The following is a 22,451-nucleotide window of genomic DNA, read 5'->3' as shown; positions in this document are numbered from 1 at the left end:
GCTTCCGGCCAGATGGGGTCTCCCTCGGTCCACAGTCCTCTCTGACCCGCTCACTGGTCCACCAGAACAGAGGCCGCCGGCCAGCCCTGGGGTCTCCAGGCCGGGCCCCTCTTCCGCTGCCTCAGGCAGAGCCCGTGCCCTCTCGGCGGAGGACTGCGTTTACAAGAACCGCAATATGGACAGCATGGCTGGATGCTAGGCTGGCGGTGATGGCTGAGATTCAGATACCACGGAGAGGTAGAGACGCGGGCGGCTTCCAAGAACATGATGCCAGCGTGCCTGGCCCGGCCGTTAACACGGGGCCTGCAGCGAGGCCGGCACCAGGCCTCCTGCGGGCGGTGCTGGGGGGCAGCCGCGCAGGCTGGGGGCCCGCACGCTCGGAGTGAGCCAGACCGGCGGCGGCAGGCCTCTGGAGGGCGGGGAGGCCCGGGTTCCAGCCAGCCAGACCTGCGGGGCCGGACCTGCATTTTAGCAAGGGGCCCGCGATACCAGCCGGGCTGTGCTGGTGCGAGCAGAACCCGTGGGCGCCAGGCAGCGGATCTGCAAGATTCACGTGCCCCTTCATCGGCCATTTGTGTTTGGGGACTGTGGACGAATGCAATCAGAGGCACGTGCGCGGGCGCGTTCGGAGTCGGTGGGTACCGGCCTCCATCTCAGCCTGCAGCAGCGTGGGCCGCTCTGGAGAGAGGAAACCCAGGCTCCAGAAAATAAGGCAGCCCAAGCCGCGCCACCAGGACCAGGCAGAGCCCAGGTTTAATTCAGACAGGTGCCTTCCGCCTCCTGTCCACAGCCCGGGGTCTCCTTGCCCCCTCTGTGGGTGTGACCAGCATGGCCCTGTGTCTGGGCACTTGGGCAGTGCCCGTCCTGGCCCACAGTCTGTACCTTCCTCCTGGGCTCCTCCCTCCCCCGTATCCCAGGACAGTCCCAGAGTTCCGGGGGCTCCAAGGAAATTGATTGAACCCAGAGGCATTCTACCTCTGAGCTATACCTCCAGGCCTATTTTATTTCTGTTTTGAAACAAGGTCTCGCTAAGTTGATGAGAATCTCCCAACTTGCTGAGACTGTCCTCGAACCTGTGATCTTCCTGTCTCAGCCTCCCAAGTACTGGGACTTCAGGCATGTGCCACCATGACCCCCGGCTGGACAGTATCTTAAAATATAAGCATTACTGCTGGGTGTGGTGGTCCACACTTGTAATCCCAGCATTCGGGAGGCTGAGGCAGGAGGATCATGATTCACAGTCAGCCTCAGCTACTTAGTGAGGCCCTTTGTAACTCAGTGAAACCCTGTTCCAAAATAAAGAATAAAAGCTGGGCATGGTGGCGCACGCTTGTAATCCTCGCGCTTGTGAGGTGGAGACAGGAGGATCGCGCAGGTTTGAAGCCAGCCGCGCGCTGGCTTAAGAGACTCTGTTTCCAAATTTTTAAAAATGTATAAAAATAGGTCTGGGAGTGAAGCCCGGAGGTAGAAGGGTTTCCAGGAACCCCAGTACCACCAAATAAATAAATAAATAAAAATTTAAAAAATAAAATAAATAATAAAAATAGGGCTAAGGGTGTAGCTCGGAGGTAGAATGCCCCTGGGTTCCATCCCCAGTACCACACACACACACACACACACACACACACACACACACACACAAGCACTACTTAGAAATAAATATAAGCACGGTAAGCATTATGAGCCTCTAAGGCGCTGTACAGATTATTTGAGCATATGAATGCGCGTTCTTACTGACAGCTGCAGAAGGACGCGGGCCTCCTCAGAGTCAGGCTGGGGGACACTCTGACGCAAAGAGGAAACGTCCAGGAGATGTTGCAAAAAAAAGCGTAAGCGCGAGACAGCCTTTTCAACACGATCCTAACTTTATAAAACACGTCCGTGTTCACTATGCATTGAAAACTACCTGGAAAGAACCGAGTCGGCTGCTGCGGCCATAGTGCTTGATAATGGGATGACAGTAACTTTCATTTTTTGTGATTTTTCTGTGTTTTGCACGATTTCTATAATGACGGTAATGGTTATAACGCAAAAAACTAGCACATTGTCAAAAGCTGTACTTCCAGGTGCTGACACGCCTGGAATCCCAGGACTCGGGAGGCTGAGGTGGGAGGATTTCAGGTTCCAGGCCAGCCTCAGCAACTTAGCAAGACACTGTCTAAAAAAAAAGAAAAGAAAAAGAAAAAAAGGCAGGCACCACGCCCAGCATATAAACACACAACAGACGATACGGAGAGGAAAAGTTGCTCAACATACCTGGTCTCAATGCAAAAAAATAAATAAAGGGCTAGGTGTTCCTTGGAGGTAGAATGCTTCAGCGTTCAATCCCCAGGACCCAGTAGCCAAAAGAGGCGAGGAACTCGGAGCCCCGATGCAGGGCTGGTGGGACAGCCATCGTGGAAACAGTCACCGTGTGACCCGGCAAGTCCACCCCGAGGCACACAGCAAGCAGATTAAAGATGTGTCTCTATCCCAAAGCTTGTACACGCGTATTCACAATAGCCCCGAAGTGGAGGCGCCCCAGTCCCACCCACTAATGAGTGGGCAAATAAAGTGAGCCCACCGTGCACTGGATGGAATAGTACTCAGCTATAAAAAGGAGCCATGCCCGGGTGCACCCTAAAGGCACGACGCCGAGGGACGTAAGCCAGACACAAGGCCCCGTCCTGTGCGGCTCTCTTCATGAGCAGTGTCCGGGGACGCAAGGCTTGGGAGCAGAAGTGGACCCTCGTTGCCAGGCCTGGGGAAAAGTGGAGGTCCTGCTGCCGGGCGGGGTTCCTCCACAGGCGCTGAAAAGGTCGACCTGCACTGTGCTAGTTCACAACCAAGTTAGTGCTAAAAATGGCCAACTGGGCTGGCTATGGTGGGCACGCTTGTAACTCCAGCATCCGGGAGGCCGAGACAGGATCGCGGTTCTCGGACAGCCTCAGGTACTTAGTGAGGCCCTCTGCGACTCAGTGAGACCGTTTCAAAATAGAGAATAGGCCGGGCGTCGTGGCTCACGCTTGAAACCCAGAATTTGGGAGGCGGAAACCAGAGGATGGCAATCTGTGGACAGTCTCAGTTACTACTTAGTGAGGCTCTTTGCAACTCAGTGAGACCCTGTTTCAAAAATGAAAAGAAGCCGGCGTGGTGGCCCCTGTTTCAAAAATGAAAAGAAGCCGGGCGTGGTGGCGCACGCTTGTAATCCCAGTATTCCGGAGGTGGAGTCAGGAGGATCGTTGTTCGAGGCCAGCCTCAGCTACTTAGTGAGGCCCTCCGCAACTCAGCGAAAGCCTGTTTCAAAATAAAGAATAAAAAATAGGGCAGGGGGTATAGCCCGGAGGTCGAATGCCCCTGGGTTCCATCCCCAGACCCGCAAAAATATAAAATAAAAAGAATAAAAAATTAGGGCTGGGTCTGAATGCCCCTGGGTTCACTTCCAATACTGAAAAAAAAAAATCGAATAAAAAATTGGGCTGGGGGGGGTATAGCTCAGAGGTAGAATGCCCCTGGAGTCTACCTCCAGTACTGCAAAATAAAATAAGATAAATAAATAAAAATTTAAAAACAGTGAACTACACATCCCAAAGGAGAGAACCGTATGGTATGTGAACTGCATCTCAATAAAGCTGTTTTCCCTTTTAAAGATCTCGTGTGCGTGCGTGCGTGTGTGTGTGTGTGTGTGTGTGTGTGTGTGTTACTGGGGACTGAACCCAAGGGCATTTTACCTCTGAGCTACACCCTACTGTCCTATTTTGAAACAAGGTCTTCTAAGTTACCCAGAGCTGGCCTCAAACCTGCAGTCCTCCTGTCTTAGCCTCCCAAGCACGGGGATTACAGGCGTGCATCACTGTGCCCAGCTCGAAGGTCCTTTCAAATGCCAGAAAACCCAACCCCCAGGGATTGAGGCACGGAGGTCTGTGGCGTCTGGACTCCGGTGAGTGGCAGGCGGAGGCAGGCCTGGCAGGCTGGACTCAGGGTCCGCAGCTGGTTGTCAGCAGCTTGGCGAAGCCCTCCCACCCACAGCTGGGAGGGGGCGCTGCTGCCCAAGGAGCGGGTCCTGGCACCTCTGCCCAGTGCGGCTCAAGCTGGCACAGGAGGCAGGCGCTGGAGAGGAGGGGAGGGAGGCCCTCCTGCGTGGCCGGCAGGAGGCCAGGGAGGTCGGCAGAGGAAGAAGCTGGCCCGGTGCTCTGGGGGCCGGGGCGGGGACTTGGCCTCTGTATTCAGTCACTCCTCACCCAAACACATTTACTGAGCACCCAGGATACTGAGACACGGAGTTGGGATCAGAATGAGCACTGCCCAGTCTCTGCCCTTTAGCCCCCAGCAGCCGATGCACACCCCAGTGGGGCCACGGCACGCGGGCGCTATGACTCAGATGGCCCCGGGCCCTGGGAGCACTGGGCCTTGGTGGGTGTGGAGACCAGGCAGCCTTCCTGGAGGAAGGGGTTACCAAGGTGAGACCCAAAAGAATGCACTATTAACTGCATATGGCGGCACACACCTGTGGTCCTAGTACTTGGGAGGCTGAGACAGGAATATCACAGGTTCGAGGCCAGCCTCAGCAACATAATGAGGCTCTCCGTAACCTAGTGAGACCCTGTTTCAAAACAAAAAATTAAAAGGGGGGGACCTCAGAGGTAGAATGCCACTGGGCTCACCCCAAGTAACACACACACACACACGCACGCACACACCCCACCATCATGTGGACTATAATATGAGAAGGCAGGATCCAGCCTGAGCCAGGCTTTATAGGAACTAGAATCATGGAGGGAGGCGGGAGGGGCGGCGGGGCGGGCAGACCCAGGGGCAGGAGGGCCCTGAGATCTGTGTTAAGGGGCTGGAAGTCACCTGAGACCACGAGGCACTGCGGAGCGCCACGGCGCTGGCGCACTGAGAACTCGTGGCCCAGGTGCTACGGAGCCGGTCTACACTGGCCAGGGGCCCAGGCAAGGGTGGCTGTGGCTTGTGCATCCCCTCTCCCCCTCGGCGGGGCCGGCCCTTGCATTCACCCGCCCAGGGCCCCTGCCTAGACTCTGCCTTCCAGCATGTTCCATGAGCACGCAGCGTCCCAGCCTCCTCCGGCTGCCCACCTGCTCTGTAATCTTCCACGGCCGGGCGAATCGGATGCGCAGAAGATAAGAGAGCGGCGCAAAGAAACCACTGGCTGCCTCGCTCTAATGAGGTCTAATCACACTTATTAGCCCTGGGAGGCAGACAGGGAGGAGGGAGTAAATAGAAGCGATCCGGCGGGGCGCGTTTCCGTGGATGTCTTGATGTGCTCCATACACGCCATCTGCTAGCGGGAGGGCGAGGGCTCTGGACGCGCCCGCAGCCCGGCCGTGTCCCCAGGCGGGCGCTGGACAAGGTCAGGCCATGGCTGAGGACGGCCGCGGCAGCGTCTCCGGAGCGCACCCGGCAGCCGCCGCGGGGTCCTGCGCCGTGTGCGCCTTTACCGTGCGGCCACTGCTTCCTCGGCCTCAGACGTGGCGCCCAGTGTCGAGGGGAAGACGAGAAGCTGAGAGGTCCTAGCCGGAGACGACCCGGCTCCCCGTGTCCGAGGGTGAGACCCTGAACTAAAAGGTGATTGTGTGGCATGGTGGCACAGACATGGCACAGACAGGAGGACTGCAGGTTTGAGGCCAGCTCTGGGTAACTTAGAAGACCTTGTTTCAAAATAGGACAGTAGGGTGTAGCTCAGAGGTAAAATGCCCTTGGGTTCAGTCCCCAGTAACACACACACACACACACACACGCACGCACGCACGCACGCACGCACGCACACGAGATCTTTAAAAGGGAAAACAGCTTTATTGAGATGCAGTTCACATATCATACGGTTCTCTCCTTTGGGATGTGTAGTTCACTGTTTTTAAATTTTTATTTATTTATCTTATTTTATTTTGCAGTACTGGAGGTAGACTCCAGGGGCATTCTACCTCTGAGCTATACCCCCCACCCCCAGGACTTGGGAGGACCGGAGGATCGCAGGTTTGAGGCCAGCCTCAGCAACTTAGTGAAACCATGTTTCAAATTTAAAAATAAAAAGGGCTGAGGGTGTAGTAAAATGCCTCTGGGCTACATCCTCAGTACAAAATAGAAGTACCCAAAAAAGTAGTTGCATGGCAGAGGGACATAGGCCATCCGGGGGCACAGGGTACCGTCGAGGCTGGGAGAAGACACGGGACTTGGCCTGGAGCCCTTTACCAGGGTGTGCGAGGTGGGCCCCGAGGGGAGGCAGCGCTAGGGGCACGTTCAGAACACACAACGAAGCGGAAGGACTTGGATTCGATTGGAACCACTGGAACAGCTGGAACGGGCCGTGGCCCCAAGCAGCCAACGTGACTCAGGCTTGGACTGCACTGTGCTGTCGGGACATGGGAAGGCCCCGGCGCAGGGGGACGAGCCGGGGAGGACACTGCGGAACCCAGTCCCCCCCCCCCGATTTCCTTCTGGCATTGTAAGCTTTCTGCACACACGTACCTCCACCATGATGCGACGCAGCTGCAAGAGACAGCCTTCTCCAGAGCCGAGCCCCTGGGCGCCACGCCGGCAAACCTCCAGAACAGGGAGCTAAAGCCATCTTCTTTTCTTCATCACATCTGCTGCTTCGTGTGGTGTGTGACAGCGATGAGAGCCAAAATGGCCACAAACTGGAACGAACCCGTGTCTGCTCACAGCGGAATGGACCAGTCGTGTCTGGTACATACACAATGAAATATTATACAACCAAGAGAACTAACAAACCCAGAGACGCAGCCACACGGGTGGGTCTCGAGCACAGTGCTGGGCAGGAAGCAATGTGCACGGCACAAATCCAGTCACGGGAGGCCCAGAAACGGGGAGACTGAAGCAGGGCGCTCAGGCTTCACAGACACAGTGGTGACACTGTAGAGACGAGCGATGGTCAGGGTGGAGGAGAAGGTTATTGCCTGGAGAGGAACACAGTGAGTTCTGGGGTACTGATCATGTTTAATTAGCATCACCACCACCATCATCACCATCACTACCGCTGTCACCACCATCATCATCATCATCACCATCACCACCATCATCACCATCATCATTACTACAATCATCAACACCATCATCATCGCCATCACTACCACTGTTACCACCACCACTATCATCACTACCACCACCACATCACCATCAGCATCAGCATCAGCATCACTACCACCATCACCATCATCATCACCATCATCATCACCACCACTATCATCATCACTACAATCATCAACACCATCATCATCACTACGATCATCAACACCATCATCCTCATTGCCATCACTACCACTGTTACCACCACCACTATCACCACCATCACCACCATCATCGTCTCCATCACCATCATCACTACCACCTCCATATCACCATCAGCATCAGCATCATCATCATCATCATTGCCATCACTACCACTGTTACCACCACCACCACTATCACCACCATCACCACCATCATCACCATCACCATCATCACCATCATCATCACCATCATCACCACTATCATCACTAGGATCATCAACACCATCATCATCACCATCACTACCAGTGTTACCACCACCATCATCACCATCAACATCACCATTACCATCACCATCATCATCTCCATCACCATCATAACCATCACCATCACCATCACTACCACCACCATCACCATTATCATCACTACGATCATCAACACCACCATCATCACGATCATCACCATCACCATCACTACCACCACCATCACCACTATCATCACTGTGATCATCAACACCATCATCATCATCACCAAAACCATCAGCACTGTCAACACATCACAATCATCACCACCAGTAACATTATTATTATTGCCACCACTACCATCCATCACCACCATCACCACCACCATCATCACCACCACCATCACCACCATCACCATCACCATCACTACCACCTCAGCCTTTCTCTTTTCTTCTTGCTAATCCCTCCAAATCACTTCCGTATTACCCTCCCCTTCCTCTTCCTCCCTTCCTTCATCCCTCTCATCATCACCGTCTTCATCTTGAGGTTGAATACCATCTTGAATTTTGTTCATAAACTAAAATCATGACACGATGTGATGGGGGGCGGGCTGCTCTGAGCGGCCTTCGCTAGGACGGCTGCTTGAGGCTGGAGGGTCTGGTCTCATGATGGCACAGCACATGGCTCTTTGAGGGCACCGGCTGGTGTCTGGGAGTCTCTCCCCCCCCGGTTGTCCTGTCCACGGCTGCTTGGGCTTCCTTCCAATATGGTGACTATTCTAAGCACAAGAATCCCAAGACAGAAGCTGCTTCTGAGCTGACCTTTGAGGTCATAGTGTGTCCCCTCTGGGATACTCAGAGCCAGCCCAGGATCAAATGAGGGAAGTCCACATCTTAGAGGGAGGTGTGTCAAGATCAGAAGGAAGGAGAGGGTGTGGGAGGGAAGACCTGGCCCCAGAACCTACCGCGTCACATCACAGCGAACACAGGCTAAGTCCTCTGAAGGAGAGAAACAGGCCTAGGGGAGGTAAGGGGGGCATGCTTTGTGGAGAAGAGCCAGGAAGCCCCCCTGCACTGCAAGCAGAAGCTCCCAGACCAGCACAGGAGGCAACAAGGGTGGACACTGGAGGCCAGAGAGGCAGAGGCCAGGAAGCTGAAGAGCCGAGCTCAGCCCTGCACGCCACCTCGCCGCTGGGCCAGGCTGGGCTTACGGAAGGCCGGAGTGGCTGCAAGCCACCCGAGGTGCGCAGGAGGCAACCAGCCAGCCAGCAGGGAGCCCTCCAGCAGGGAGGGGCCAGCCCCGGCTGCAGAGCCACAGGATCCTGCGTGCGGGTATGGGTGCCGTCCCTCCTCTCTCTGCTCTTGTTTTTAAATTGCTGGGTGGTACTGCGTTCACAGCCTCGGAGAATTTTCTCCAAAACGAAATCAATACCGTCAGCCCTGTTTTATGGGAGACGACTTCCAAATTGCACAAATGTCTCTGGTATCTGCATTCCAGAGAACGGACTACCGTTACTGGGATGCTCTGACCATGGAACGAGAGGGAGGGGCCACAAGGGACAGGGTGTGCACCGGCCCCGGGCAGACGGTGCTGACCCATAATTGCTTGGAACCAATCGCCATTTCCCAAAGGGAGCTCAGTTGCAATTCACCGCTTGGGTTGCCAGATCAGCAGAAAAGGGTTGGAAATAAAATGGAAGAAAGAAAGTGTAGCGCGTACAAAGAGGGATGTGGCGATGTTTCTTTGCAACAGCGCCTGAGGGGAGCAGCCAAGGGTGGGCAACCCAAGTAGAAACCCATGGCCTCCTGGGTACAGAACTACAGCTCCCTCCCCAAGCCCGCGCCCGCTGCGGGGTGCCTGTCCCTGAATTCTCACCGCGAGCCTATGGGGACTGGTACTACCCCATCTCGTAGATGACAAAACTGACCTCTGAGACATTCAGTGGCTGCCCAAAGCCACACAGCCGGCAGACCCCGAAACCAGGATTTGAACCTAAATCCTTGGAGGACAAATCTTGAACCCTCTTGCCAATCTGTTCTCAATATATAATTTCTTATTTCCACCAAACAGCCCCGAGACGCTATTACATACCCATTTAGATGGGCAAGATGACTTGAGACAAAATTAAAAGTTCAGTAAATACCAAGCATTAGCCAGCCGAGTGGGGGCCGCAGCACTGGTGCCCGGGTGAGAGCTAAGGAGCCCCAGTTGGCCAGCCGAGTGGGGGCCGCAGCACTGGTGCCCGGGTGAGAGTAAGGAGCCCCAGTTGGCCAGCCGAGTGGGGGCCGCAGCACTGGTGCCCGGGTGAGAGTAAGGAGCCCCAGTTGGCCAGCAGAGTGGGGGGCCGCAGCACTGGTGCCCGGGTGAGAGTAAGGAGCCCCAGTTGGCCAGCAGAGTGGGGGCCGCAGCACTGGTGCCCGGGTGAGAGCTAAGGAGCCCCAGTTGGCCAGCAGAGTGGGGGGCCGCAGCACTGGTGCCCAGGTGAGAGTAAGGAGCCCCAGTTGGCCAGCAGAGTGGGGGGCCGCAGCACTGGTGCCCAGGTGAGAGTAAGGAGCCCCAGTTGGCCAGCAGAGTGGGGGCCGCAGCACTGGTGCCCGGGTGAGAGTAAGGAGCCCCAGTTGGCCAGCAGAGTGGGGGGCCGCAGCACTGGTGCCCGGGTGAGAGTAAGGAGCCCCAGTTGGCCAGCCGAGTGGGGGCCGCAGCACTGGTGCCCGGGTGAGAGTAAGGAGCCCCAGTTGGCCAGCAGAGTGGGGGGCCGCAGCACTGGTGCCCAGGTGAGAGTAAGGAGCCCCAGTTGGCCAGCCGAGTGGGGGCCGCAGCACTGGTGCCCGGGTGAGAGCTAAGGAGCCCCAGTTGGTTTGAGGTGCAACTTCAACTAGTCCAGGACACACGGGCGGCTCATCTACCTGTGGACATTTAGAGAAACTTGAGACGGGACTTGAAAGGTGTCCAGCCACTGCAACTGCACAGAACATAGGCGGACTGCTGTCCCGGGGCTGGGGGAGGCCACCTCCCTCCTGTGTCTCGGCCTGGGGAAGGGGCTTTGCGCCCAAGGAAGCAGACAGAGGTTGGCCTCTGCGAACATCTTCCTGCGATGGATGTCGGCCAGAGGGGCTTCTCCAGGGCGAGAAGGTGTGTGCGGCCCCTGGCTAACTGAGGCACTGGCCCCAAGCCCAACCCGGGCCCACAAGCTGGGCGCCTGTCACTGGCCCGGCCCCCCTCGCCCTCTGCGCCGGCCCCCCCGCAGCTGCACAGGCGACTCAGAGCTCAGCTTCGTGGTCCAGGAGATGCGTTTTAAAGCAGGATCCAGATCGCAGCACTGGGCGGCACCTCCCGGGCGGAGAGAGACCTAGTGCCCCAGAGTGTCCAGCCCACTTTGCTCCCCAGGGCCGCCGCCGCTTCCCGAGTGGGGGGCTGCCTGTGGGGATCCGGGCAGGTTCTGCCCCGAGAGACTTTCACTTAATTTAGTGGGGGGGGGGCGTCACCAGATCCGAGCTCCAGGGAGCGCCCCTCCCCCACTCGCTGACCCCAGCCCCGGGAGGCAGGCGGGGAGGGGGAGGGGCGGCGGTCGCGGGCGGGGCCCACCTGTGGTCTGCAGGGCGCCTCGGGCCGGGCGGGGGTGCCGGCGCCCGCCCCCCCCCCGCCCGCCCCGCCCTCCGCCGCGCGCGGGGTCCCTGCGCGTGCCCGCGGGCCGGGGGCGGGCGCGCGCCTGGCCAGCCGAGCGCCGCAGTGCCGCCCGCCGCCCTCGAGCGCCCGGAGCGCGGCCGCGGCGGGCGGGGGGCTGCGGCCGGCCTGAGCGCGGCCGAGGCCCCTCCCGGCCCCAGCGGAGCGCAGCCGCCGCCCGCGGCCTCCGAGCAGCGCCGCCGAGCCGCGCCTGCGTGCCTGTCCCCGCGCTGGTCCTTTTTCGCCGCTTGCTGGCTTCGCAAGCCGCGGTACATGCATGTCCAGTGGGGGTAGGTTTAATTTTGACGATGGAGGGTCCTACTGCGGAGGCTGGGAGGACGGCAAGGCGCACGGCCATGGCGTCTGCACCGGCCCCAAGGGCCAAGGCGAATACACGGGCTCCTGGAGCCACGGCTTCGAGGTGCTGGGCGTCTACACCTGGCCGAGCGGCAACACGTACCAGGGCACCTGGGCGCAGGGCAAGCGCCACGGCATCGGCCTGGAGAGCAAAGGGACATGGGTGTACAAGGGCGAGTGGACGCACGGATTTAAGGGGCGCTACGGGGTGCGGGAGTGCACGGGCCACGGGGCCAAGTACGAGGGGACCTGGAGCAACGGGCTGCAGGACGGCTACGGCACGGAGACCTACTCGGATGGAGGTAGGTGGCTGCGAGCTCGGGCCGGGGCCGGCGGAGGAGGGACCCTCCCCAGGCCGGGCCCTGCGGACGCCCCCGGGGAAGTTGAGCCTCTCCCCGCAGTTGGGCCGTGGGCGCCAGGGCACCGCCTGGGTTCCCCAGAGGCCCGAGTGGCCCCTAGCTACAGGTTGCCCCGGCCCCGGTGGGGGACAGTGCCCCAGTGCCCGGCAGAGGGTGTTGGGGGCTGTCCAGCAGCAGAGCCAGGCCCGGGGCTGCCGCGCTGAGCCCAGTCCAAGCACATCACAGCCGAGAGCAGGCCAGGCGCCTGCCTGTAAGGCCAGGCTGGACCGCGGCCGCCTCTGGGACCCACCGAGGGAGGGCGGAGGGGGCTACAGAGGACCCCTCCCCTCTCTGGTGCTGTCTCCATGGTGCCCCCGGAGTCAGGCGCCAGCTTGGCTTCCTGTTTTCCTGCGGTGTCCAGGGTCTCCCTCGGTCTTGAATCAACTCGAGCCAGTGGAGAGGGAGCCTGGGCGCGCCAGAGGCGGGGGCTGCCAACCTAAACCCAGACAGCCAGGCAGTAAACTTCTAGGCGGTTGGACAGGGGCTAGCGCTGGGGAGGCTGGCGGGCGGGCGGGCGGGCAGGCGGGCGGCCCATCTGTTTAGCGAAAGCCCAGGAATCTCGCCTTTCAGTGGCTGAGCCATGTCTACCGTTAGTTCAGGGCAGGGCTCTGAGCTTCCTTCTAAAGATGCCACCACGTTTGGGCTGAGCCGGGGGCCGGAAGCCGGTGCACTTGCTGCCGGTAAGATGGTTTCTGTGCAGGAAGCCTCGGCTGGCTTGGCAGCGGCTCCCTGCCTGGACACCCGGGTCCCTACTCCTCCCCGCTGCATCAGAGGAGCAGGGAGCAGTAACATCCCGGAAGCCAGACCCCAAACAAACCCGGCTTGCACGCAGCCCTCCCCCACCCGGAGCTCTCCCCTGAGGCGGCTCTGAGCTTCCTCCCGCTGGCGCCTCGGTTATTTTTCAGGCCTGGCTGCCTGGGAAGGGAGTGAGACACAGCAGTGACTGGTGCTTCTGCCCGGAATAAAAATCAGGAGTGTGCCTGTGGCCTGTGAGGCTGGGGAGGAAGAGCTCTGAGCACCTGTCCCCGGCCACATCCCGGGGTGACGGAAGGCTGGAGAGTAATTATTATTTTGGCTTATGCAACTGAAAGGCAGGGTTCCTTATTACCCAAAGAGGAGGCGGAGTCTGGGCAGTTAATTATATAATGCTCCTGCCTGCCGACTCGGCGCCCAGCCGGCTCCCAGGGGGCCGGACCATGCTGCTGCTGGGCTCAAGGAGCAGGCTGGAGAGTTTCCCTGACCCTGAGGCCCCGAGGGCCTGGAGGAGCAGACCGGCCCTCCCTCCCTCGGGCCCTCGCTCCCGGGCGTGGGCCTGTGTGCGTGAGCATGTTTGCACGCGCAGGCATGGCCAGACCCGGGCAGCAGTTGTGGGTGGCTGAGGAGGGCGGGTGAGCAGCTTGGAGCTCCCAGCTGCGCTCACTGGGAGCCCAGGACAGTTGTCACACACACACACACACACACCCCGGGCTCTGGGTTAGACTGCTCTGCAAAACCGGGGGGCTCCAATCTGTGCCTGTGTCTGGCAGAAAAGCGGCTTCATGGCTCCGCGCAGGCCAGCTCCCGTGGGTGGGTACCTGGGAAGGAGAGGAGAGGGTCCCGGCCCCTCCTCGCCTCTGAAACCCCCAGGAACATTTGGGGTCACGGACCCAGCCCTGCCCTCCCTCCCTAGACTTCTCTTCTCCAGTGGCCTGAGGAATCCTCTCCTTCACTCACCAGATATGTATTGAGCACTTAGTGTGACCAGGTGCCAGAGGCTCCGTGGGGATTCTGCAGGGGAGGAAGGATGTGGCTGGCTGTGAGCTTGGACTCCGACATGCAGCCCCCACCTGACCCACTCCACCCGCCGACTCCCAGGAGTACTTCCTGCTATATCCTGTTGATCCTGAGTTTTCTACGGGCCAGGAGTCCTCAGGGACCGCTGCAGGCCGGGTGGCAGAGGCCCCTGCCAGGGCCACACCCCCTGCTCCCACCTCACCTGCGGGGAAGGAGCCCAGTTTTTTCTCAGAGAAACTCGATTGACCTTCCCGGCCTGGCATGATCAGGCCCAGACGTCTGGGGCCACTGCTTCCAAGGTGGTCCCAGTTTCTCCTGAGGACCTGGCGGCTGTTGGGAACTCAGGCACCCCGCCGGCCCTCTGCAGTCCACGGTGGGGTGTGGCGGCCCGCCGGAGCAGGCCAGGGGCCTGGACACCTTCCCCCTTCCTAGTGGGCGGCTATGAGGAGTCCCAGGAGGGCTCTGTCCCGAGGCCGGTGCGCTCTGCCTTCGCCCGGGAGCTGAGGATTTGGGGCAGGCCTCTGCAAAGATTCCGAACTTTACCCCGACTCCCAGTGCTGACGTGGGGAAACAGCGACTTTCATGAATAATGCAGGAGCAGCAAACGTATTCTCCATTTAGCTGGGATTGGTATGGAATCCATTTCAGCCGGGGACTCTCCTGCCAACTCCTCCTCTGGCTCAGCCTCCCCCGGGCACAGGCAGGCCTTGCTCTTGGTGGGAGGCCTGGGCCGTGGGATGGCAGGGCGCACGCTTGCTCAGTTTACCAGATGGCCGAGTCCTGGCCCGGCCTGTGCTCCACCCCGCTGTGTGACCTTGGCCAAGTTACTTCACCTCTCTGGATCCTATTCATCTTACCAAAGCGTTGGTTAAAAAACAAGCACCAACCCTGTGGCTGTGCCAGGGACAAGTAAGCGCTCACTGTTATCAGCGTTCACGAGGCGTGGTTGTCTCTCCCAACAGCCATTATTAGAGCCAGGAGGCAGGCATGACCACGGTACCCATGCAGATAGTAACAAGTGGCGGAGCCAGACGTCTGCGCGCCGGCGTGCGGCCCAGCACGTGAGGGACAGCGCTGGACTCTCGCCCCTCCGGACGCGACTCCCGGCACCCCGTTCCACATGCTGGGAAAGTGAGGTTCCCAGCGCAGGAGCTGTGGGTGCCATCGGGATCCGCGCTCAGGATGGCGATTCCAGAGCCTGTGCGTGGACTTGGCGCACGGCTCTGTCAGTTCCCTGGTGCAGAGACGCCTCCTGCTCTCTGCTTCCTCTGCACCCGTCCTTCCTTCTGGGGTGCAGGACCCAGCGTTGCGGGCCAGTGCCCGTGTGCAGACGTGCGGCCCCTTGCTCTCGTCAGTACCGTGGGCCCCCAGGTGCACGACCCTTCTGCACTTGCAGAACCCCTCGGACCCAAAATTACCCCCCTCGGAACAGCCCTCCCCCACCCTGGGAGGGATGAGTCATCCCGCCCGCCGCTGCTCCTCATATGCAGGTCCCGCTCACCGGCCCAGATTCCTCAGCCCCCACAGATCACACACACCCACAGCCAGAACGCAGATCCACCCAGGCGGCTGCGTGCGCACGCGCACAAGACACCTGCCGCCCGGAGACATTTTTCACCCTGGCCCCCAAAACAGCCTCATGGACACTCCAGCTCTGCACTCCGCCCTGCCTGCGGCGGGGAGCTCAGGCGACAGGCTGCGGTGTATATGTCTCTTTTTTATTTTAAACACACACTGATTTTGTTTTGTTTTTGTCTTGCTTGGGTGCTGGGGATTGAACCCAGGAGCGTTCTACCTCTAAGGTAGACTCCCTTTTTGTTTTGACAGGGTCTCACTAAGTTGCAGAGAGCCTCACTAATCACTGAGGCTGTCCTCGAACCTGGAATCCTCCTGTTTCAGCCTCCCAAGCACTGCTATTACAGACCTGGCTTAAACATGGACTCATAAGCACTTTGTCAAGGGAAGAGCTGCCTCTCCACCCACTGAGCATGTGTCTGGTGACTAGCCGCTCCCTTTATATGCAGATGCCCAGGCCAGGAGGAAGCAGGTCCCTCGACACAAGAGTTCATTTCAGAAACTACAGAAAAGGAGCCATCAGCCATTGGAGACAGGAGCTTTCTTTTTTTCTTTTCTTGCGGTACTGGGGATGGAACCCAGGGGCATTCTACCTCTGAGCTACACACCTAGCCCTAATTTTTTTATCTTTGAAACAGGATCTCACTGAGTTGTGAAGGGTCTTGCTAAGTAGCTGAGGCCGGCCACGAACTGCAGTCCTCGGGTCTCCGCCTCCCGAATGCTGGGATTACAGCGTGCGCCACCACGCCCGGCTTTAGAAGCATTTTTTCTTTCTTTCTCAGCTCCTGGGGGCTGGGGTGTCGAAAGCCTCCATAAGGTGAAAGGAGAAGGAAAGCAAGTGAGTAGTTCTTTGTTGCCAATTATAGCTGGGGAAGAGAGTCGCTGCCGAGCGTCCCCCTCCAGACTCAGCCGCCTTATGCTGGAGCTGCGAGGAGCTGCGGGTGCTGGGGTGACAGCACCCCAGGAAGCCGCCAGCCGGGAACCCTGGCCCACACCGGCTCCGACCCCCTCCAGGACTGTGGAGGAAGCCCTGTCGGAATGGCGGCGGGGAGGGGGCTGTTTTCTGATGGCCCGTTTTCTGCCTGAGTTTCCCGAGGGCCCCTCAAGCTCCTTTAGCTTATCAACCACGAGCTAGTGATTTTGTATGTCCTTAAATGACAAAGAGACGTTTAGGTTTGTGAGTACAGGAGGAGGTTGGTGTACGTCTTCCACGCTAGTCCCCCTCCCCCGTGGGCCAGCTGCCCCGTTTCGTGCGGCTCGAGGCTGCGGTGGGTGCAGCCTGCGTGGGGGTCCTGGCGTCCATTCAAGCCGGTGCCGAGGAGCCAGGCGGGCGCTTCAGCACCACGGACAGCGCTCCGCCGCCGGGCTGCCTGCGCTGGCTCGGGCTCCGGCTCCGGCAGGTGACTCCCCCAGACAAACCACCTCTCCTCCAGAGCCCACTGGCCCACGCCCCTGCGCACGCGCACACGCGGCCCCGCCCGCCCGTGTGTGGGCTCCACGCCGAGCAGCACCGCCCCTCCGGGCGCCCACTTACTTTCGCCCCCAGAAAAAGTGTCATTCTTTACCTCCCGGTACAGCGCCGTCTCCTGGTGGGTGGGGGAGCAGCTCCGCCGCGGAGGCAGGTGGGGGGGACTAGAAAGACCTGCGCATCTGCTCTGCGGTGGGGTGTGCTCAGCTCCAGGGCCCACGGGTGACGGCCCGGCAGGCCCAGGAAGGCTGTGCCCTCAGCAGCCAGAGGAAAGGTGCCAGCTCACCCGCCCTTCAGATCAGCAGCAGTGAGATGATTGTCTGGACCAATTCTGCCCAATCTGAGGCCCGTGAGCCGCGTGTGGCTGCTCAAATCCGAGTTGAAGTTAATGCTGGGGATGCCCAGGCGCGGTGGGCATGCTTGTAATCCCAGCATTCAGGAGGCTGAGACAGGAGGAGTGCGGTTCACGGCCAGCCTCAGCTACTTAGTGAGAACCGCCACAACTCAGTGAGACCCTGTTTCAAAATAAAGAATAAAAAATAAGGCTGAGGGTGTAGCTCAGAGGTAGAATACCCCTGGGTTCAACCCCCAGTACTGCAAAAAAAAAAAAAAAAAAAAAGGAAAGAAAGAAAGAAAGAAAGAAAGAGGAAAAATTAATGTCAGGGAGGTAAAGTGGGAGAAGTCAGCTCTTGGGCTGCACAGGCCCTGTCTCAGGGGCGTAGTGGCCTCCTGGGATGGCAGGTCACCACAGTGGGCAGTGCAGAGAGGTCAGCAGCTCCACAGAGGCATCTTATCGAGCCCCGGCTGTGTACCAGGTGACAAGCTGTTCCTGGGGATAGCAGTGACCAGAAGCCCAGGACGTTTGGCCATGAGACTAGCCAGGGCCATGCCCACCAACGTGCAGGGCTCCTGTTTGGCACTGCCATGGGGTGGTGTGTCCGGGCATGGAGACTGCCCTCGAGGGAGTGACTGGATGAGGCTGAGGCGGCAGGTGTGTGGCTGGCGACGGGCAGGAGGGGAGGAGCGTGCACATCTCTGCAGGGAGATTCCTGTGGTCCTGGGACAGGAGGGATCAGGACCGCTGAACAGTGCAGGGTGCAGGCATCTCCTCACACCTTCCCTCCCGGCTCCTGCGGGGCCCGGTGTGGTGTCTGAGGGAATGCGTCAGTCGCCTGCGGCGGGGGCTGGCCATTGCCGTGTGGAGCCCGGTGTGGATAGGCTGTATTCCTGAGCCGATGCAGGTTTTCTCAGGACCAGAGGAGCCGCGGTGGCGGGGACCACGGCACTCACAGGGGCAGCCTCCTGTTGGCCAGTGGAGCAGAGGGGAGAGAGGCGTAGGATGGGGCGGGAGGCCGTATCTCACCTCTTGCTTCCTCAGCTGTCCACACCGATCGCACATGGACGCAGTAGCTGTCCCCGTGCTGAGACCCCGGGTTCTCTCCTTTAGATTTGTGTGACAACCCTATGAATTATGGCCACTCACCACAGAGGATGAAACCGAGGCCCAGGGTTGTGGCAGATGGCCCGCAGCCACGGGTTCCAGCGTCAGCAGAGGAGACCCCTTGTCCCCCAGGCCGGTCCTCGGAGCGTCCCCTGCCTGCCTCAGTTTCCAGCTCTGAGGTGGGGCTCTCGGGATGGCTGGGAGGGCTCTGTGGGGACCCGGGAGCTGACCCTCAGAGCCTTCCCTGCCCTGGCCTCAGTGTGGCCCAAAGCCCCAGGAGGCCCTCCACCCACCCTGGAGTCCTGCAGAGGTACAGGGGGGTGTTCAGGGTGGGCCTCAGGCAGGCAGGACCGCACGGGTGGTCCAGGGTGGTTCTGGGCTCCTGAGAATCGCAGGCCAGCCTGGTTCGTGAAGCTCCCTCAGTGCCCCTCACCTCGGGACATCCATCAGACCTGCCAGGTTGCCCCCACGACCTCCCTTGGCGGCCAGGCCAGGCCCTCCCTCGGCTGCCGTGGTATCCCCAGAAGCCACCTTCAGTGGGGTGTCAGGAAGAGCCCCGGAGGACCTGGGCTTTGGAGCCGGTGATGGGGAGACCCCACACACATGGGGTTCCCACTGGACCAGAAAGGGAGTGAATCTGTGACTGGGCACCTGCAGCATCCCACCTCTAGCGAGGGGAGGCTGGGAGGATGCCATGCCGAGAGCAGCCATCTCTCCTCCTAGCCGGAGGGGGTGACTGTCAGTGGACAGGGCCCTGGGGCTTGTGGGTGGAGGGGCTTGACTGGTATGACAGGCTTTGTGGGTAGAGAGGGGCACCGGGGTTTTGTGGATAGAAGGGACCGAGATCTGTGGGGGACGGGGCAGGCTTCATGGGGGTGTCTGTGCTCTGTGGGGGAGGGAGGCTGTGGCTCAGGAGCTCACCATCCTTGTCCTTGGGAGGCGAGACAGATGTTGGGGCCCCCACAGGACAGAGACCTTCACGAGGATACCGAGGCCCTGGGGCCTCCATGGGTTTGGGAATGCAGCCATCGGGTTTCGCCAGGGTGCTCAGCGCTTGCTTGGTGCCTTGGCTGTGAGGCAGGCTGCGGGGAGGGCGGGCACCCTCCCTTGTCGCCATCTCATGGACTTGGAAACGGTCTCTGGATTTGCACAGGCTGCGGGCGGGCACCCTGGCCAGGACTCGAGCCCGCGTGGCCTGCGCTGTCTGTGTGCGGCCCCGACCCCGAGCCTCCCCCACGAGGACCGCTCTCCCGCCACTTCACGTGGTCCAGATGAAGGGCTAGTCCAGGGCTCAGCCAACTGGGGCCCAAAGATGGCCTTGGAGGGGCTTGGGCCCTGGGGCTGGGGTGCGAATGTCTTCCCTGTGCGTGGCCTGCAGCCCGTCTCCATCCTCAGGGGACCGGGGCCCACCTGAGCCTGCTTCTCCTGACCACACCTGCAGCAGGTGTCTCCCTGATATGTGGTCCTCACATATTTGATGTCATGTTACAAAACCTTGGACTTGAGAAGGGGAGCCTTTGGGGCGGTTGAGAGAGGATGTCCTTGGCAGACACAGGGACCCTAACCCAAGAGGTCACCTTTGCTGATAGGCGGCTGTTTGCAAACAAGAGAGAGCTGGTCCTGAAAAATACAGTGGTAAAAAGGAAAGGGAGCCGGGTGTGGGGGGCACGCTTGTCATCCCAGCATCCGGGAGGCGGAGACAGGAGGATCGCGCAGGTTCGAAGCCAGCCGCGCTGGTGTAAGAGACCCTGTTTCAAAAATATAAAATAGGTCTGGGAGTGTAGCCTGGAGGTAGAAGGGCTTCCAGGAACCCCAGTACCACCAAAAAATAAAAAAATAAAAAAATAAAAAATCAGGCTGGAGGTATAGTTCAAAGGTAGAATGCTTCTGGGTTCAATCTCCAGTACCACAAAGAAAGGAAGGAAGGGAGAGAGGGAGGGAGATAAGGAAAGAAAGGTAGAGAAAGAGGGAAAGAGGGAGGAAAGAAAGGTAGAAAGAGAGGGAAGGAGGGAGGGAAGAAGAGAGAGAGAGAGGGAGAGAGTAAGAGAGTTGGTCCTACGCACGAATCACCGGGGAGCTTTTGAAGCCTCTCGTGGCCCGGCCTCTCCGGCCTCGCACAGGCACCTCTCGGGTGGCTGGCATCAGTAAGTGCTTTTTGAAGTTCCTTGGGTGTGCCCATGGGCACCGTGCCCCAGGGCAGCGGCAACAGTGGGGCTGGCAGCAGCGTCCCCAGAGGGCACGTGCCGCCGGCTTCTGACTCGGCAGCCCGGGAGCCAGGGAGTCTGCACTTCACTGATCCCAGGCAGTGCCGGTGCCGCCCGGAGGACCAAGGTGCCGGAGCAGCAAGCGCGTGGAGACGCCTCTGCGGGCCCGTGGCGCTCCTGAGCCAGGCCGAGTCCCATCCAGCAAGCCCTCGTGCCCGCCGCGCACCCAGCCCAGCCCACAGGCCTGCGAGTACTAATCCGTTCATTGCTTGAAGCAGCCCCCGGGCGCACACTGTCACTCCATCTAACGGAGGGCAAAGAGACCGGTGAGGGTAGGTGGCCAGGCACTGCTCCCCGTGCTGGGTTCCTCTGCGGTTCCTGGAGAGAGGCTCTCATTGGAGCGAGGAGCCCAGGGTCACCAGGCGAGGCAGCCTCGGGGAGGAAGCCGGCGGAGGCCGGGCTGAGCCCCCAGATGCTTGGCTTGCGCCCACTCCGGCATGGGGTCTTTGAGAGGGACCGCCCTGCCCAGGTGTCAGCCCTCCAGCCTGGCTGTCATGCGCACCACCGCCCCCCTCAACCCCTGAAGTCTCAGAGGCCGGCCTGCTAACGAGCCCCACCCGGGGGTAATGATGATCCCGCGGGCGAGCACGAGGGAGCCTGGGCGTGGGAAGGACCAGCCGAGCTGCTTTCTTTCCGGCCAAGCCCCTGCCGACCCTCTGCATCCCGGGAGGGTGAGTGTATCCAGGTGGTCCTCTGCGCCCGCGGGGACTGGTGTGGCCAGAGCTTTTGAGCTACTCCCCCTGCCCTATTTTTTATTCTTTATTTTGAAACAGGGTCTCACTGAGTTGCGGAGGGCCTCACTAAATAGATGAGGCTGGCCTCCAACTGTGATCCTCCTGTCTCAGCGTCCCAATGCTGGGATTACAAGTTGTGCCACCATGGCTGGCTTTTATTTTATTTATTTATTTTTACTTTTTAAAAATATGTGTGAGAGCCGGGCGTGGTGGCGCACGCTTGTAATCCCAGCATTCGGGAGGCTGAGACCAGAGGATCACGGTTCACAGACAGCCTCAGCTACTTAGTGAGGCCCTCTGCAACTCAGTGAGACCCGGTTTCAAAATAAAGAATAAAAAATAGGGCAGGGGGTGTAGCCCGGAGGTCAAATGCCCCTGGGTTCCACCCCCAGACCCGCAACAAAAAAAAAAAAAAAAATGTGTGAGCCAGATGTGGTGGTGCACGCTTGTAATCCCCGCGCTTGGGAGGCAGAGACAGGAGGATCGCGCAGGTTCGAAGCCAGCCTCGCTGGCTTAAGAGACCCTGTTTCCAAATAAAAATATAAAATAGGTTTGGGAGTGTAGGCCGGAGGTGGAAGGGTTTCCAGGAACCCCAGTACCACCAAAAAAATTAAATAAATAAAAAATATGTGTGAGAGACCACCGCATCCTGTGGGAACATGGCGGCCTGGTTCCTGACCGCGGCCACTGCTGGGCAGCGGTGGAGGGCTTCCCAGAAGGGTCTTCGTTCTGATCATGTCCATCCTCGATTTTTGTTTTGGGCACTGGAGGTCGAGCCTGGGGCTGCTCTACATCCAAGCTTCATCCCAGCACTATTTTAGTTTTATTTTTTCAGTACTGGGCAGGGAAGCCAGGGGCATTCTACCTTCAAGCGACACCCCAGCCCCTATTTTTTGTTTTCTACTTTGACAGAGTCTTACTAAGCTGCAGAGGAAGAATGCCCCTGGGTTCCATGCCCAGGGCCGCAAAAACAAAAAACAAAACACAACTCCCCACTCCATTGGGCTGTGGCGGGGTGGGGCCGATTGGGGCCACTCCATCTGTCTTGGGGGACGGTTTCCCCTGGGGCCTGGCCCCTCGGGCATAGTGGGCCACCCCGGGGGCTCCTCACTTCCTAGGTCCTCCGTGCTGGCGCACCGACTGTCCAGGGTCCCTTCTCGTTGGACGCGGGCCGGTGCTTGCAGTTCTACTATGACCCGGTTTTGCTCGGGCGGCTCCTGACGCTGTGGCTGTGCGGTGCTGGGTGTGATGGGTGGCTTCCTGAGTGCCCTGAGTGCGGGCCTCTCCCGCCTCGGCCTCTGGGCCCCTG

At 59.4% G+C, this 22,451-nt stretch overlaps 1 protein-coding gene across 1 annotated transcript in view; it reads left to right on the top strand.

Moving 5' to 3' along the window:
• Positions 1–11,409: 11,409 nt before the first annotated feature.
• The window catches only part of JPH3 (junctophilin 3), a gene marked incomplete at both ends in the record, with an annotated part of 51,721 nt that continues 40,679 nt past the window's right edge, over positions 11,410–22,451 (top strand). The window contains one exon of the mRNA XM_080702045.1: positions 11,410–11,791. Coding sequence (XP_080558171.1) covers positions 11,410–11,791 — 382 coding nt within the window. The remainder of the gene's footprint in view (positions 11,792–22,451) is intronic.

Source organism: Muscardinus avellanarius (assembly GCF_963383645.1).
Source record: "Muscardinus avellanarius genome assembly, chromosome: 10".
In the NCBI taxonomy this organism is placed as follows: Eukaryota; Metazoa; Chordata; class Mammalia; order Rodentia; family Gliridae; genus Muscardinus; species Muscardinus avellanarius.
Note: the sequence above shows the minus strand (reverse complement) of the source record. Positions and strands in the feature narration are given on the sequence as shown.